Source organism: Pipistrellus hanaki (genome assembly GCF_964339955.1).
Source record: "Pipistrellus hanaki genome assembly, chromosome: 17".
In the NCBI taxonomy this organism is placed as follows: Eukaryota; Metazoa; Chordata; class Mammalia; order Chiroptera; family Vespertilionidae; genus Pipistrellus; species Pipistrellus hanaki.
Window position 1 is genome coordinate 19,016,329 of NC_140519.1, and position 18,699 is coordinate 19,035,027.

General features: G+C 37.9%; 1 protein-coding gene across 1 annotated transcript in view; it reads right to left on the reverse strand.

Annotated features, from left to right (window-relative positions):
• Positions 1–15,282, reverse strand: part of DNAJC5B (DnaJ heat shock protein family (Hsp40) member C5 beta) — a gene marked incomplete at its 3' end in the record, with an annotated part of 33,534 nt that extends 18,252 nt beyond the window's left edge. Inside the window, exon 1 of the mRNA XM_084864406.1 lies at positions 15,155–15,282. Coding sequence (XP_084720532.1) covers positions 15,155–15,273 — 119 coding nt within the window. The 5' untranslated portion in view covers positions 15,274–15,282. The remainder of the gene's footprint in view (positions 1–15,154) is intronic.
• Positions 15,283–18,699: the final 3,417 nt, after the last annotated feature.

Consider the following 18,699-nt stretch of genomic DNA (forward strand, 5'->3'; position numbering starts at 1 on the left):
ATATTAGGGATTGAGATTTTCTTGGTCAACTAATGGCTCAAAGTTTGGTTACAATGCATGCAATACTGGTGTTTCTATGATCTTTGTATGTGTAATAAAACTACAGTAACATTTAGTAGTTAAAACAACAAGCATTTTACTTATTTGCCTATAATGTTGTAATTGGGTTGGACTTGGTGGGGACACTTTTCTGGCTGTATCTGGCTTTGGCCAGGACTGCTCAATTGGAGATGAAGGTTCTGCTTCCGAGGTGGCCTTGCTGACCTGCTGGGAAGTGGTATTGACTGCTGCTAGAGTTCAGCTGGGGGCTGTGGGCTGGGGACTTGCTTCTTCACATGGCTAGGAGAGCTGCCTCACAACATGATGGTCTCAGGATAATCATATTTTTTTCAGTGGCCAGCTTAAGCCAGGTTGCAAAAGTAGAAGCTGCTAGGGGTCTTCAAACTACGGCCCGCGGGCCACATGCGGCCCGCAGAGGAGTCTGATCCTGCCCGCCAGGTTTTTTGGGCAGTGAGCGCAGCCGAGGTGTTACAGTAGGAATTAGTAGTTCATATAGTCCGGCCCTCCAGCTCTCTGAGGGACCGTGATCTGGCCCCCACTTTAAAAAGTTTGAGGACCCCTGTACCTTTTAAAATTGTAGTAAAATATTACTTCTTCCACATTCTATGAGTTAAATCAGGTCAGAGAACCAGCCAGATTCAAAAGGACTCCACAAAGACATGAATACCAGGGGGCATAGTGTGGGAGGCGCTCACCAAAGTCTTTGTCAACCACAGATGGCTTACTACCTTGCTGCCCTTTCTCCTGGGGTGCTGCAGTTGGGAGTCTAAATAGAACCGCAAGATTCCCATTCTTGTTGGACTAGGGTCCAAAACTTTTCCCCCTTTGTAGAGTCCTGCTCAGTTTATAGCTTCTTTTCTCCCCTATTATGACCTAGTCAGCAGTAATTCTTTACTCTCAACTGATTTTAAGATGTATATTTAGAAACAGAACTTTCCTTTTAGTTTTTCTAGTTGTTCTTAGCAGAAGGGAGAACTGGTACAAATTACCTAACCAGTGATAAATCTTAATTCAGAAACTTCTGCTTACTTTTTATGTTTATGTTTTCTCCTTTCAAATATAAACTGTGCAAAAAACTTTATACCGCTGTTATATAAATGAGCCAAAGCACTCTATGTTGACCTCTATGTTGTTCATTTGTTTCCTTTTTAAAACATTGGTTTTAGAGAGGGAAAAGGGGAGATAGAAACATCAATTGAGAGAGATACATTGATTGGTTGTGGCCCATAGGGGCCCCACCTGGGGATTAAGCCCACAATATAGGTATGTGCACTAACCAGGAATCAAACCTGCAACCTTCATTGTATGGGACAATGCTCTAAACAACTGAGCCACACCAGCCAGGCCTTTGTTTACTTCTTGATTGCAGGCTAAGACACATTAGCTCAAAAGCTTACTGTGTCAAATTCCAATTTTTATACATTCAAGTATTTTAAAAATAACCCAAACAAGATTATTAGCTTTTTAGAGCCTGCCTGCTTTGTATATTGCAAGACCTCACCCTACAGATGCTGGCCACTGATAAGATACAACCATGTGGTTATAAGATTCAAGCTACCATGGCCCATTGGAGCTCTCTGACTTCAAGACTTCTCACTAAGCTTCTGAGTGACACCATCTAGATAGTGAATCTCCTTCCCATCTTCTCCTTCTGTTGGGAGTGCCTTTGCCCTTTTCCCATTCTGAGGGTGGCCCCATTCTGTTAGTCTCTGAAAGGTCTCATTCTATGAGACGCTTCCCCTCTCCTGTGTTCCTGTGGAAACACCACTCAATAAAGCATGTTGTGTGTTACTGGGTTTCTTGATCACATCTTTTCCCTTGATCAGCCCTCAACTCTTTCAAACCCCCTACAAACATTTCATGTATTTGTACCCAGTACAGTTTCATTCCCTACAAAAAGCTCTAAATAAATAAATAAATAAATAAATAAATAAATAACCAATATGCTACTGAGAGCTGAAACAAGAGTATTAATGGGGTTCAAGGAAGCAGGATTCACTGGTCCAGGATTAGTGTAGAGTCAAGGGACAGAATAGAATTTAAATAGCAAATAATTATGCCAGTACTACCTCTGCTACACAATTATTTCTGAACACCTGATACCATAATGTACAACTCAAGTAATTGAATCATACCAAAAGCAAAGGGCCCCCTGAAGGCACATTACACAGTCCTATGATTTCTTCAAATTTATAGATAGAATATTCTACAATCTCATCCCGGAAATTGGGTGTTGTCTTGGATCCACAGTCACATTTATGATTCAAGACAGATTGCATGAGATAACAATAGGGACCATAAATGGTGATCTGTTTTAGGAAATTGGTCTTTTCCATCATGTAGAAATACATTGAGAGTCAAGTGCTGACCTCTAGTGGCGGTCAAGACAGTGACTCCACTGTACTTCAATGATTCCTGGCAAATAATCCTAGATTTTTACTCGACTTTAGGAGGCAGTATGCTCGAGTATGTTTTTTAAATGAGAGTTAAAAATACTTAAACTTTTGAAAAGTTAAAATGCCTCTTGCTATTATTATTTACCTGATGATTAGTGATATTGAGCACCTCATGTACCAGCTATATGTCTTTGGAAAACCATGTTTATTCGAATTCTTTGCCCATTTTTTAATCAGATGGGTTTTTGTCTTTGTTTTTTTTTTGTTTTTTTTGCTATTGAGTTGTATGTATTATATATCTGATATTAAATTATTACCAGATATAGGGCTTGCAAATATTTTCTCCCATTCAGTAGGTTGCCTTTTCATTTAGTTAATGGTTTTCTTTGCTTTGCAGAAACATTGTAGTTTGATATAGTCCCACTTGTTTATATTTGCTTTAGTTGTCTTGCTTTTATTGTCAAATCCAAAAAAAAAAAAATCATCACCAAGACTGATGTCAAGGAGTCTACCACTTGTGTTTCTGTCTTATAATTTTATGGTTTCAGCTCTTACAGTCAAGTCTTTAATCCATTTTGAAGTAATTTTTGTGTATGATGTAAGATAGTGGTCCAGTTCATTCTTTTTGCATGTGGCTGTTCAGTTTATTAAAGAAGCTGTCCTTTCCCAATTGTACATTCCTGGCTCCTTTGTCATAAATTAAGTGAACTATACAAGCAGATTCACTTCTGGGCTCTCTTCATTGATTTGTATGTCTGTTTTTTTGCCAATACCATACTGTTTTGATTACTATAGCTTCATAATAAGGTATGAAGTCAAGGATCGTGTTGCCTCCAGCTTTTCTTTCTCAGTATTGCTTTGGCTAGTCGGGGTCTTTTGTGGTTCCATACCTGTTTTATGATTCTTTGTTCTATTTCTGTGAAAATTGCTTTTGGAATTTGATAGAGATTGCATTGAATTGCTTTGGGCAATATGGACATTTTAACAATATTATTCCAATCCATGAGCATGGAATATCTATTTGTGTCTTCTTAAATTTCTTTCTACAATGTCTTATAGTTGGTTAGTTTTCCCAGATCCTGAAAAGATTTATTTTGATAGCTTTTTTCAGATATTTAGAAGCTTTTATGAAGGATCAGAAATTTGGAGTTTCGTATGCCATCAATTTCACTGACATCACTACCTTTTAATAGTTTTAATATCACTTTCACTAAAATGTATTAGAACTTATAGAAACACATCCCTTTGAAAGTATACTCTTATTATTTACTAGGCCTTCCTTCTCCTAGCTGCTGGCACATACTTCCCTCTGGCACCCAGGACCTGGGTTTCCCTCACAGCCCTGGCTTCATCCGAAAGGATGTCTGGAAGGACATCAATCTAATTAGCATATTATGCTTTTATTATTATAGATGCTTTTGTTTTAAGATTACTGATAGACATAGAGCAGACTTAAGGAACATTTTGGTATGCAATAGGTGTAACAATTTTTATTGAGGTCAAACAGTATTGTATCTTCATATCCTTGCTTTCAAATTTATGTTCATATAATTTCCTTACGGGTGTTTTAGATTATTTGGTTTGACCCCCATTGCTAAAGCACCCAGGAAGCATTGCTTTTCTTGCTGATTTATTAGTTTATGCTTTCATACATGCATTTATTCACCAACTAGTTATTAAGCACCAAGTCCATCAGGCATAGCTAAAGATGTAGGGTATATGGCAAGTAACATCTGCTGAGTAAAGCCATGATTTTTTTAAATCAAAAGATGACTTAAGAAGCAGTTCGGTTTAGTAGTATTGCTGCAAGAAGTGCATTACATTACCTTAGGACCTATAAGAACTCCCTTGTGTATCTATTTTAACCATTAGATGTATAATATGAACTTTGCTAGTAGATACCAGAATCCATGTCTACCTCAATGCAAGGAAAGATGTCACATTACCTGGTATGTGCAGTCATTCCCTAGGAGTGCTGAGAGTGACCCCACTTCCTCACACTGTCTTGAACTTAAAGCTTGGTGCTCATTCTGGATCCTTTCTCTACTTCTGTATTTAAATCCCAGCCTGGGACTAAGAACCCTGAATTTCATCTCCAAGCTTCCTTCTCAGATATTGACCTTTGCATCCTCCTCCAATATGGCCCATCACTCAGGTTCTGGCCTTTGAATCCTTTGGATTCATGGCAGTTGTTTTAAACTCAGAAGTGTTATGGTTAAGAGTGTGGGCTCTGGACTAAAGCAACCCAAGTGCCAGTACTTTCTGTGTGTGACAGCTACTTAACCTACATTTCCAAACCTGTTTCTTCAAGTGTAAAATGAAGATAATAAAAGTACCTATAATACAGAAATATGAGAATCAAATATAATAATGACTACAAATCATCATGTAAGCTTTATTAAAATTAAGACTGCATTCACTTTCTTGGGGGAGACTTCTCTAATCCCTAATCCAGATCAGCTGTCTTTGTTATATACTCTTGTGGAACCATGCTTTTTCCTTCAGGGAACTGTATCTCATCTGTAATTAGGCACTCATTTTTGTCATCACTTGATTAATTTCTGTTTCATCCTCTAGACCTCAGGTTACATGAGATCAGTAACCATGGTTTACTTATAATTGTAATCCCAGAACTTAGCATAGTTCCTGGGACAGGAATGAATGATGGAATGAAGCATTAACTTTCATTTAAATGATTAACATGAATCCTATGCTCAAGTTAATCCATTGTATCCACAACTGACTCCTTTATTTGGCTTGTTTTCCAGTATGTATTTTTTAAACCTTGCTAAATCTAACTTTCTATAAGATAGGCTCTTTAAATGATACAAATTATAGATATGGATAGGTATAATATGAGTAAGTATCCAATACTAAATAGGTATTGAGTAAATGAGTGAAAAAGAAGTCAGTGATCATTATTGTGCCCAGGAACAATGAAGTTGAAGTTGCATGAAGAAATAAGATCAAGAGGAAAATTTGCCATGGGAGAAGGGAGGGTATGCAAGAGCTGGAAGATAACTCTGACTTAGCCTCATATTCTCTTGTTGTTAGTGGAAGGTTTTAGAATTCAAGAAACAAATTAGTGCTTGATAGAGATTAATTTCAATTTATCTTGTGAGCTTGAATCATCATCTTGCCTTGTAAATATTTACCATTCTTCTATTAGCTATGTATTCCCCTGACATTTATACTTTATTCATCATCAGCCTCTGTTATGACCTGTAATTGCTAATAAAGATGGGTAAAAGCACCACCACTTGGGGTTGCCACAAATCACTATGGAAATGACACTCCTTCCTGATCCTTGTGAAAATGACTTTTAACTCACTTTCGTCTACTCTGAGGCAACTCACCTCTTTAGAGATGGAAGATGAATTCCAGAAAGTTTCAATGTGAAATTTAATGAAATAGAATAGAAGAATCAGTGTAATTTCTGCTGCTCTATACCAGGATATTTGGGACCTTGCCAACAAGCAGAAACTAAGCTCATCAATGAGGCACAGAGATCCAGGTGCTGATGTATAAAACTAGTTCACTCTGATTTTATGGTCTCTGATGTGTTAAGGGAGAGTTAGATCTCATTCAGAAAGTAGTCAGCATTTTGTTAATTTCTTGCACCAAGGGAAAGCAGTCAGCCTCCCTTTTAGGCATCCAATTCCTTGTTCTTATCTAACTTCAACAATGCACTTATCAGTGTAAATAAAAACTAACATTGAAGTTACACACGAGATTTTTGAATACTCAAGATTCACATTCTCCAAATTGCATAACTGGCTGTATTTTCTAGTTTTCACTTTCTTATCCACTAACTGCTTTTCACTGGAAGGTCCCACAACCCTACAAAGTTCCCAGCAGGTCCCAGACTGAAACCATTGCCTTTCCTTGCTGGTCTGCCCTCTCTATTTACTGGGTCAGTAAATGACTCCCTATCCAGCGAGGTGACAAAACCTTTGAGGATGATCCTGAAGAAACTGAGAATATAATTAAAGAGAGAAAACAGAGGCCAAATCTATTTGCTGACCAATTTATTCTTATATTTGGTACTATTAGCATGGTGCTAGGGCTGGAAGAGTGAGGAAGACAAAGCACAGTGCCTTCCCTCAGAGAACTGATGGAATGGGAGAGGCAGGAAAGGAAGGAACTAAAACCTCTCTGATGCTCTGATGGACATCACAGTGGGCCATGGAGCACACAGAGGGCCTCAAAGAACGCCCCCACAGGTCTCCTTGCCCCAACCCCCTGTAATCATTTTGGGTGTAATGTTTGGGTCCCTCCCTACCTCTCTCCTGCATTCCCTCTCTGATTCTAACTTTCTGTTTATATGCCCCTTAAAATTTTGAGAGACCATTCTCTCCACATTCTAAACATGTTATCTAATTTTTGTGTTTATTTGTTAATGTTTACCCGAAGATATTTTTCCCTTTGATTTTTAAAGAGAGAGGGAGGGAGGGAGGGAGGGAGGGAGGAAATGAAGCAGGGAGGGAAAAGGGAAGGAGGGAGGGAGGGAGGGGGTGGAGAGAGAGAGAGAGAGAGAGAGAGAGAGAGAGAGAGAGAGAGAGAGATCAACGTGAAAGAGACACATTGATTGGTTTCCTCCCTCCACATGCACCCCAACTGGAGCCTGAAATTGAACCTGCAACCCAGATACATGCCCTTACCTGCAACCCTTCAGAGTGTGGGCTGATATTCTAACCACTGAGCACACCAGCCAGGGCAGTGTCTACATTTTTTATGAGAATAAACATGTGAAGAGTACAAAATTTTCAGCTTAGTACAAACATTGGCATATTAAAATAAAACAGTTTTAATACCCTTTAAAATGTATGCAATGGAATTTAAATGTCACAGAAATCTAAATATCACACACACACACACACACACACACACACACACACACACACACAACAGTTTCCTTGCACCCAGGCCCTAACTAGTTTGAGGAATGCCATTCTATAAGGGCTATTTCTATTACTTCTTGTGTATATTTTGTATGACTTCTTAAGTATTCTTTGTATCACCCAGTGCCCATGTGTCAGACCTTGGCTAAACACTTTACATGTATCATCTCTTAATCCTCAGTAGTCATCTGAGCTCAGTACATTATCTGTATTTTGAAGAAAGTGAGTCTAAGAGATGGGATTTAAGTCCAGATTTTTCTGACTTCATGCACTGTGCTCTTCACTTCTACTTTATACTTAGAATTCACTGCAACCAAGGGATTTGGGTGTTAAAATCTATGTGGGACACTTTGAAGAGAATGTATAACTTCTAACACTACTCCCAGCACCTCCTACCTGCTTTGCTTTTCTGCACAGCACTTACAACATCGGATAGACTGTATGTTTTACTTATTTACTTATTATGAAGCTTTCCTACTTCCCCAGCCCAGAATATAGACTTCGGGAGTACAGGGATTTTGTCTGTTTGCCTAGGACTATGGCCCTTTGAGTGTAGCTCTTCCACAAAATACCAAGGCCTGGGCAAGTCTATTTTGAAATAGTGGCATTAGAAGAAGTTTAAAAAATTTGGCTCTCAAAACAAATTTCAATCATTGTACTGCTGATATTTGGCTCTGTTGACTAATGAATTTGACAACCACTGGCCTAGCATATAGTTGGTACTCAATAAATATTTGTTGAATAATGAACAGAACTTGCTGCTACAAGGCCATTAATGATTGTGAGAGATTCTAGACATACTAGGGGCTGCTAAGTGCTCTCATCATCCTTCTTGGTTTCTGTTATAATCAGGTAGCTATATGAGGTATAGATCAACATCTACTGACTTTGGACTGAAGGATTCTTATGTACCAGTCAATATCAAGAAAAGAAGGATCTAATCACACACCTAACGTGCTTGCTGAGCAGCAAACTGTATTTACCTCATTCAGGTTACTAAGGAGAATATAGAACAAGTAGCCTTGTTTGTTATAGAGCTATGGTAGGGAGGTGCATGCATCTTTGAGCCAATTCAGCCTATTATTCATGGCTGGGAGTCTGAGCACATCCAGGCGTGCTTGGAGGCCTATAGGCAGTTTCTCAGAAGTCCCCCAAGCCTGAAGAGCCTTCCAGAAAGAAATCCACATCATATACCCTTCTGTGGCAGCCACAGCTGGGAAATCTGATAAACCAGTTGGGGTGGCAGAGATTCCTTGAAAAGAATGCCATCTCAGGAAAGAAAGAGCCCAGCATAATGAGCTTGACCCAGGAGCAAAGCTTTATGGGTCAGAGAGGATGGAGAGTCTAAGTATAGGGTCATTACTGCTGGTCTCTGACTCACCTCTGAGCACATGTTTGGGTCCTTTAGAAAGAGACCTATAAGAAAAGATGGAAGGAGCTTTCCTATCAAACTTTGACAGTCCCTGGAGGCTCTAATAGGGGGTATCACAAGAAGGAGGGAGCTATCCCCTATTGGCAGCCTCTACCTCTTAGTGGCACACAGACCAGCAGGCACTGGTGATTCCCTTAAGTTTCCAGGTAAATAGCATAAGTGGCTTTTTGGCCTGGAAGAGTAATTTGAAGATTTGGTCTATTTAGCAAGGAGACCTGCTATCCCTGCCGAGCCTGGTGGGGTGGCACAGAATAGCAGCAGAGCAGCCCTGCCCAGCTGAGAACCAGCGGAGCTGTAGCAGCAGAGCCTAGCACGCCGAGTTGTGCCTGCAATGACCAAGGACATGCTCACTGAGTGAATGAAAGCAGGATCATAAACAGGGTGGAAACTTGGTTTGTGGAGCAACACTGCTACATGAGGATGAACTCATTCCTGGGTCCTGGGAGACTTTCACAGGGGAAACCCCTAAAAGGACTTGGGTGGTGAAGACTTGACAGGGAACTCAAGTTCTTGACTCACTTGAAAAGGGCCAAAGCCTGGTATTGGGGATTAGAGAACAAGCTTTGAGTTTCTTATGTCACCAACCCTCTCGCCAGTTGTCCCACCATTCACTAGTGTCTCTCTCCTCCTCCCTCCCTATCCTCCCCAACATCCTAACTCAAAGTCCTGTTGCCTCAAAAAGACTACTTAAATTAAGCGAAAGAGGGGAACATGCCAGTTTAAAGTTACAGCAAATATGTGCAAGATAAGTAACCGCTTAGCCTTTCCAGGTTTATTTTATTAACTAAAATGCATCTCCTTCAGACAGCATGAAAAGGGGGAGTAAAGACTCTTAGACAGTGGGAGAATAGGGAAAAATATTTTCTTATCTCATGCAAACACTGTTATGATTAAGTAGTGTTACCCAGCCATGAAAAAATTGGATTAAATGAGCCTTCAATTTTAAGCTCCTTGGAATTATTATACTGTACATTGTGAAAGGCAGATTTATTCCATAATGAAGGCCATGGATGAGGCTCATACGATGAGTCTCACCCTGTGATATGGCACTTTTGACATGGAGCAAAACATCACTTATGCTAGATATATGGTTTTTGAACAGTAGCAGCAAAGGCAGGATAATTTTAGACTTTTAAGGATGCTGAGGATATCTATCCATTCATAACTGTACCTGGTATTTTCACCGTAGTCTTCCACAAAGAGCTCCACACATTTTGAGAGGAAAAAAAAAAAGATCTCGTTTATCTTTACAAAATCTCAATGAGACAAGAGCTTCAGTACATGATGGATTGACACAGAAGCCTTCCTCTTGTCACTCCTCCCAGCCACCCTCTGAGGTAGCTGGGGACTCCTATTTATCAGCTAACAAATTAAACATGGTTATACTATTATAGCAAAAAAGATGACATATGAAAAATAGATGCTTTACTCAGAGAAAGATTTTATGATAAAGACTTATAAATAAACATAAGAAGGGGCTGAGCTAGGTCTATGAGGCTGCTATTTATGTGAATGTTTAAGGGAACAAAGAACTAGAAATAATGGTAATTTCCTTCCCAACTCTATACCCACGCTTAGAGAACATTGCCCCTTCTTCTTCCCACAGAGTTGGATCCTACATCCTTGTGAAGGTAGTTGGGTATTTGTGATTCCAGAGCTCTAGTCAGAGCCAGCTGGACGTGGCTGAGCGTCTGACGCAGCTGGGTCTATAGATCCTTGCTCCAGGAATTTGGAACAGGGACATAGCAAAAACTGGAAAGGGGGCAGAACAAACATAGTTTCCCTCTCCCCATCTCTATCTACTTTTCTGGGACCATGGGGTTTTCCTGAGAAGCTCTAAGTTGGTTTTAAAAGGAAGTCTTGATTTAAAACAACCTAAATATTTATCAACAGGGAACTGATTAAATCATGGGACATCTTTGTTATGGTACATGATGCTGCAATATGAAAAGAATGAAACTTTTAATGAACTGATCATTCCTGAAAATGATCTCCAAGGTACATTGTTAAGATAACAATGCAAAGTGCATGATAGGAGTTATAGTACACCACCATTTGTATAACAAAGAAGGAAAATATAATATATGCTTAGACCACTTACCTTTAATATACTTATTATGTCAGGGCTTAAGTCTATCATTTTATTATTTGTTTTCTGTTTGTGCCCTCTGTTTCTCACTCCTCCATTTCCCTTTTCTTGTCTTCCTGTGGCTTACTTGAATAAAATTTTCATATGTATATATATCACAGTCTACTGATATTCTACTGATGTTATTTTACCAATTTGAGTAAAGTGCAGAAACTTGACTCCCATCTGGGTCCCATTATCCTCCTCAATTTAAGATATAATTGTCTTGAGTATCAGATAATGTCATAATTATAATTTTTATACTAATCATCATATGTAATTTAGAAAACTCATGAGGAAGATAATCTATTTTATTTACCCATATTTCTGCATTCTTCATTTTCCTTTCTCTCTTCCTGATGATCCAAGATTCCTTTCTTTATCATTTTCTTTCTTTATCTGAAAATACTTTTATTTTCCCTTAATTTCTGAAGTATAGTATCACCAAATATGGAATTCACAGTTGACAGCTCTTTATTTTTAACACTTGAAAAATGTTGTGTCACTTCTTTTTGGCCTCTGTTGTTTCAGATGAAAAATCTGCTGTCATTTGAATTGATGTTCCCTCATAAATAATGTGTTATTTCTCTGTCTGCTTTTGAGGTATTTTCTTTGTCTTTGGTTTTCAGAAGTTTAATTATGATGTGTCTTGGCATGGATTTCTCTAGATTTATCCTATTTATGGTTCACTCAGCTTCTTGATCTGTAGGTTTATAGATTTTGCCAAACTTGGGGAATTTTTAGTCATTATTTCTCTGAACACTCTTTTGATCCCATTCTCTTTCTTTTCCTTTTAGGACTCTAATACTATACATGTTGGATCTTTTGTTATAGCTGTACAGGTTCCCGAGACTCTGTTCTTTATTTTCAGTTTATTTTCTCTCTGTTGTTCAGGCTGGCTAAGTTCCATCTATCTGTCCTCAACGTTGCTGATTCTATCCTCAGTCAGCTCCCTCTACTACAGAGCTCTTCGAGTTTGTTGGAGCATTTCTGCTATTTTTCAGTTCTATAATTTCCACTTGGTTCTTTTTTTATAATTTCTATTTATTTGGAGAACTTTTTTTTTTCTTCATTTGTTTCAGGAGAATTTGTAGTTGCTTGCTGAATCTTTTTTTATTATAATTACTTTAAAATACTTAGCAGATAAATCCAATATCTGGTTCATCTCAGTGTGGAAGTCAGATGATTATTTTTTTTCTCATGTAATTTGTGATTTTCTTGGTTCTTGGTACAATGAGTGATATTTATGTGGGCATTTTGACTGTTGTATTAAGAGACTCTGATTCCTATTTATATATTTTTATTTTAATGGGCAGCTACTTTGGATTTAACATGCAGTTTCTAGATTGTGGTCCCTAACCAATTCATTTTCTCCTACCTTTCAGAGTTCTCTTTTACTTATCTCTTGCATTATTTTTAAGACTTTTTAATCATGCTTAACAGGGAGGATCAGAGAGAGACAAACTTGTACTGTCTTGCCCAGATGAGAAAGTCTGGATATATGCTTATATATAATAGGTAGATGATCTCTCTAGAAGGGTACACAAGGAATTGCTTTCCCCCAAGAGAGAACTTGGAGATGTGATGTATGGGGGAAATTTTTTTTATATACCTATTTGTTTTATCTCATTTTAATCAGGTGATTATATTATCTATTAAAAAATAAAAATAAGATGTAAATGAAGAAAAAAAATGTCTTCTAACTCAGCCTTGTTTTCAAGAGCACAACCAAGGATTATAACAGAGGTCCAGCAGCGCATGGATTCCACAGTTGGTAATTTTATTCAATTTCACTGACTCTTAATTTCACTACATTTTGACTGCTTTAATTCAGATCCTTGAATATAACAATGATATTATGAGTAGTTTTTCAGCCTGCTCATACACTTTGAATAACTTCCAGAATACAAATGTGTAATTTAGATAGAAGCAGATGCTTTTGGCAGCATGCTAGTACCCTAATCAGCTGAAAAAATAATATTTGTATGACATTAAAACAAAATTAATAGGAAGATGTTGACTACATGAAAAGACTTTAGGTTGTAATTATTAAACTTGCAAACAGCTCGGCATAATTAGTGTCTTAATTAGGATATGACCTGAAATTTTAGTTTACAAGATTAATAAAGGCAATTAAAAGTCACATTTGTAAAGTGGATTTTAAAACTTACAAGGTAGTTAGTTAGACATCACTGTTTTTCTTAATTTGGAGAGAATCTTTGTAGATATTAAGCTTATAATGCAATTACTTTAATTCCCAACTCCCACCCCCAGCACAATGCCTCAGCACCAAAGCCTTAAAAGTCAATTTTAGTGACCCTCATCCAAGGATATCCAGGCATAGGGCGGAACAGCTCCCAGAACACACCTGGATAGCTCTAGGACACAATGAAATGGCAAAGACTCTTTCCCCACTACCTTAAATAAAATATAAACTGGAAAATTGATACTGACTTTAATCAAACTTTACCATTTTCACAAAACTGTCTGGATTCAAATGGCAATGTCCTCCAATGCCACTTATTCTTCAACACATGCTCCTTGAAGGCCATTTGGGTCCTACAGTTTACCACATAGTGAAGGTTCCAATGCAAAGCTAAATAATTTTTCCATCAATAGATAAAAATAGGAAATTCAATAAAATTTGGTGGTCTAGTGACTTAGGAAAAAATAAATGTGAAATCAGACCTTCATTCCTCATGTTAAACTCTAAATTGACCAAAGATTTAATATAAAAAATATAAAATCATAAATGTACTAGAAGAAATGAGTTAATCCTATACAATAAAAGGCTAATTTGCAAATTGTCCCCTCGGGAGTTCAACCACCCACTATGATGTGCAAACCACCAGAAGGTGGGACTAAGGAAGGCCAGGGCAGCCAGGGGAAGGAAGCTGGCCAGGCCTAGGGACCCTACCCGTGCACAAATTTCATGCACCAGATCTCTAGTATTCTTATAATATTGTAATTGGGAAGGCTTTTAGCCATGACAAAATAAAATCCATACAGTAAATGACTAAAAATTTATCTACTTAAAAATTCTAAACTTACATACTAAAAAAACCCCACAAAAAACAAAACAAAAAAAACAACAACCAAAAACCATAAGTTTTAAAAACCTAATTCAAGGTCAAATAAGAAGTAACTGACTAAAAATAAACTTTCATTTATATTTTGGTTAATTTTTCTTTTTAACAGCACAACTTTTTTCCTCAATAAATAAGGACATAATTGAAAATGTACATCATGTTTTATGTACAAGGAAATTAACTCTAGGGAAAAATTAAAAGAATGTACTACATGTTTTTTAAAATGGCTAACAAAGTAATTAGAGAATATCCTTATAATTAAAAATCAAAATATTTAATAACACCAGTATAATTTTATGATAGGACCTTGTTAAAGTGAAAAAGAATATAGATTAATCCAATTTAAGTTTAAAATATCTAAACAGGAAAAAAAGACTAAAAGGAAAAAATATCAATGATAATTATCACTAGAGATAGAATTATGGATATATGTTATTTTTATTTTTAGTAGTTTCCAATTTTTCTATAATAAGTAAATTATTTTTGTACTCAATCCTTTTTTAAAAAAAAATTCTTAGAGGTTTAAATAAAAAGGTATTTCAAATTTTCCCAAAAATAGCTAACCTGAAACTAGATCAGGTATGGAAGATCAAAACTGAAGAGTTAAAGAGTATAGCATACAATACAACAACAAAGCCCCCTTTAAAAAAAAAAAAAAAAAAAAAAGATTTGTTGAAACGATATTATATGGGTTATGGGCTTAATCACAACTCCTATTCATTCACAGTGAAATCTCTCTCTCCATCTCTCCTTCTCTTCCTCCTCCTCATCATCTTCCTCCTCCTCCTCCTCATCCTCTTCCTTTTCCTCCTCCTCCTCTTCCTCCTCCTACTTCTCTCTTTCCCTCTCTAACCCCCACCCCGCTTCTTTCACCCCTACCTCTTTCACCCCTACCTCGCTCATTGTAGGCTTAGAACATAGGCTGCCCTTTCCTAAGGCCCAGCATCATGAGACAGTTCTTTCATAAAATCAATGTCTGCCTCTCTATTTCTAACTACCTGTGTTTATGGAACAGGGAACATGAGCTTCCAAACTGAGATTACCTGGTGTTAGGAGAGAGCAAGTATCTTTAATTGAAGGCCCTTGCCAATCACAAAATAACTATCTCTAGTAGTATAGAAAATGTCATCATTGAACTGCCTCTGTACCTGTAGGTTTTCTTAATTTCTTCATTTGATGCTCCCTTCTGCAGACCAAGAATTTCATATAGAGCTTCTCCAGAGGTTGACATAGTCCGCTGTCTTTGGTTAGGGACGTTACATGCCATTTTCTCCAGCTGTAAAACCAAAAGGGGGAAATAGCCATGAAGGCTATGCATACTGGATCCTAAAAGAAAGATAGTTCATTTCTGGCCTTTTGCAAAATGACAACCTGAAGTACATTTTTATACCAGCTGCAAAGCGAGGGGATTAAAGGGTTAGGATTGCCATAAGGAGAACTTAAATCAGTATGAAAAGCTACAGGCAGCTATGCAAATGGAATATGGCTTTGTCCATATGGCAAAATAGAAGCAAAATGTTATATAAGTATTCAACTAATTCAGAATTATTGAGAAACAATCCTCATAGATCTGGCGTGTGTAGATTTCTTTTTTAACAAATCTATAGAGCCGGGACCAGTTTGGCTCAGTGGATAGAGCGTCGGCCTGGGGACTGAAAGGTCCTGGGTTCGATTCCTGTCAAGGGCATGTACCTTGGTTGTGGGCGCATCCCCAGTAGGGGGTGTGCAAGAGGCAGTTGATCGATGATTCTCTCTCATTGATGTTTCTAACTCTCTATCCCTCTCTCTTCCTCTCTGTGAAAAATCAATAAAATATTTTTTTAAAAAATCTATAGAATTTGTAGAACTCCTTCTTTGCCTGCTTTCCAAAGATAGCCAAAAATGGAAATAATCATCCATTTTGCCTTGACCTCTTGGCCTAACATAGGGCAAGAGTTTATAATAAGTAAGTAAGTATTAAGGAAAAAATCCTGGCCTTATCTGGGAGCCAGGGTAGAACTGCTGGGCAGCTATGTGATACCAGAGGCCCCACAGTGCTCATGGATTCTGCCCCTGAGATAGCTCCTTTCCCTGAAGTCTATCCAGAAAGAGTTGTGCTATCCCAAGTCCCAAGGAACCATCTTTCTGCTATGTTCTGGCTCTAGGAAGGGTCAGGCAGAGTAGCAAGCACACCTAGGGGCATTCCTGCATCCACCACTTAACCTCTCCAAGCCTTAGTGTCTTCTCCTAATGTAAGGATAAAAAAATACATCATACAGATATCTTAAGGATTTAGAAATAATGCATTTGATATACCCAGAATATAGTAGGTTCAAAGGAAAATTAAATATTTTTATTAAATGTGGCACAGTGTATAAATCAGAGAGTGCACTGTAGTCAGACCCTCTGGGTTGGAATGTTGGCCTTGCCATGATCCAGCTATATGACTTTCCCTATCTGTAAGTAATTTACTTATTATTGAAAAATTGGAAACTACTAAAAATAAAGATAAAAAATGAGCCAAAATACAATTAATATATTAAACAAAAATGAACACCATTGTTCATTGCAGAATTATTCATAAAAGCTAAAAGGTGGAAACAATCCAAATGTTCATAATGAGATTAATGAAAATGTGGTGGATACATACAATGGGATGTTTTTCTATGATAAAAAGAAATGGAATGACACATGCTACATTATGGATGAACCTTGGACATTATGTTAAGTGAAATATGCTAAGCCAGTCACAAAAGAACAAATATCGTATGGTTCCTCTTATATGAGGTAACTTGAACAGGCAAATTCATAGAGACTGAAAGTAAAATAGAGTTTACCAGGGGCTGAAGAGGAGTGGGAATGGGGAGTTATTGCTTAGTAGATACTGAGGTGTTTTTTTTTTTTTGTTGTTGTTGTTGTTGTTGTTTTTTGGGGGGGATAATTAAAAAGTTCTGGAAAAATACAGTGATGATGGTTAAAAATCATAGTGATTGTACTTAATACCACTCACTGTACAATGTTCACTGAGTCTGGCATCTCAGGGGCCTCTAAAACCATCCTGATCCACCAGGCAACATTGGGAAAGCTCTGCTCTTGCCTGTGTTGGTTTGGTCATTAGCCTGCTGGGAGCAGAGCTGGAAAATTGGCTCCCACCAAGCCCACCTGACACTAGGATGTATCCGTTGGGCTCTGCTGCTGCCACCACTATTTCTATAGATTCCCCAAGTTGAGTATGAGTGTCTCCACATCTCTGACACCACATTCTGGGCCCGGCTATAGTCATTTGTTCACATTCATTCACTGGTAACACTTGCTACACAAGGCCCAAAGCCAAGATATGAATGATGATTTTCAAGGAACTTATGGTCAGAGGAGCAGACAATCTAAGTAGTTTTTATGTGTGTGTGTTTTTCTGTTGCTATTGTTCTGTTTTTCTGGTAAAATATAACATAAAACTTACCAGGATAATTGTAGTGTGGTTTTTTTTTTTCTTAAATCAATGCACGTACCGTACTCTTCCTTTAAATTGAATGTGACTTCTAGATACTTGGGGATGAGTACTTTGCGGGAAATTACAAGTGTATACTAAGATATTCAAATCAAACAGATTCAGATGTATTGGGTAGACATTACTAGTATATGGATAAAAGGAGCAATGATTCCCAGTAGGGGGTGCATGCCCGGGTTGCCGGCTCAATCTCCAGTGTGCAGTGTGCTGATCAATGACTCTCTCTCATCATAAATGTTTCTCTTCTCCCTCTCCTTTCCTCTTTGAAAGGAGCAGAGATAAATTTGGGTCAACATGCCTCCATAAAGAAAGTATAGATAGCTAGTCAAGAGCACTAAGAAGAAAAGTATTGCAAATAGTAACCTTTGCTTTATCTATTTTTCTCCCTATTCAACATTCAAAAGGAAGTCGTAATTTGAGGGGAAAATGTATTCGCTCTTCATCTGTATCATGAAATAAGACATATGTCAGGGTTCCCAAAAAATCAACTGATAGTCCTAAAATCAATTTTAACAAGGCACAGACATACACAATCTTCACTTTGAAAGCATCCTACTCCATGACCAGCTTTGATTCCGTCATATTTGGGTGTTGCTGTCACTAATCCAGGAAAAAGATGTACATAGTATTGAAGATAATCTGCAAACATATTATGTTAACACCCACAGCAGACAATTCAGTTACTTACTTTTCAAAATCTGCAGTGCAGGCCTGGTCTTTAGGGAGATTGCAAATTAATATGGGGTGCAAAACTGAAAGCCAATAATAAAACTAATGTTCAGGGTTAAACTAGTACTGTGTATAGAGGGCAAACTGAACAAGAAGGAATCTTCTGGAGGACAGGGATTCAGCTTTGAGTTCTGGCATTGTGCCTGGCACTTATTAGGTATGCAATAAATGCCTGTTGGGTAATTAAATGAAAGAAGATTTTCTGGTTTGGGGGTTGAAAGAAGAGAGACATTTTGACAGTTTGACTGGAACATTTTTTTCCCCCCTAAGGCTGCCTCCTTCAAAGTTATTTCAGGTGTGGAACAACAGAGATGAGGTCAGTTAGGGACTACCATTTCCGGAGAATAGTACTGGAAACAGCCTGGGTTTTATCCTTCCCTGTCCAATGGCCATCCCTCTACGCACTCCTCTTCCCAATGGAAAAAAGGACAGCAGATTGCATCTCTCAAATAATTTCATACATGGAAACTCACACCA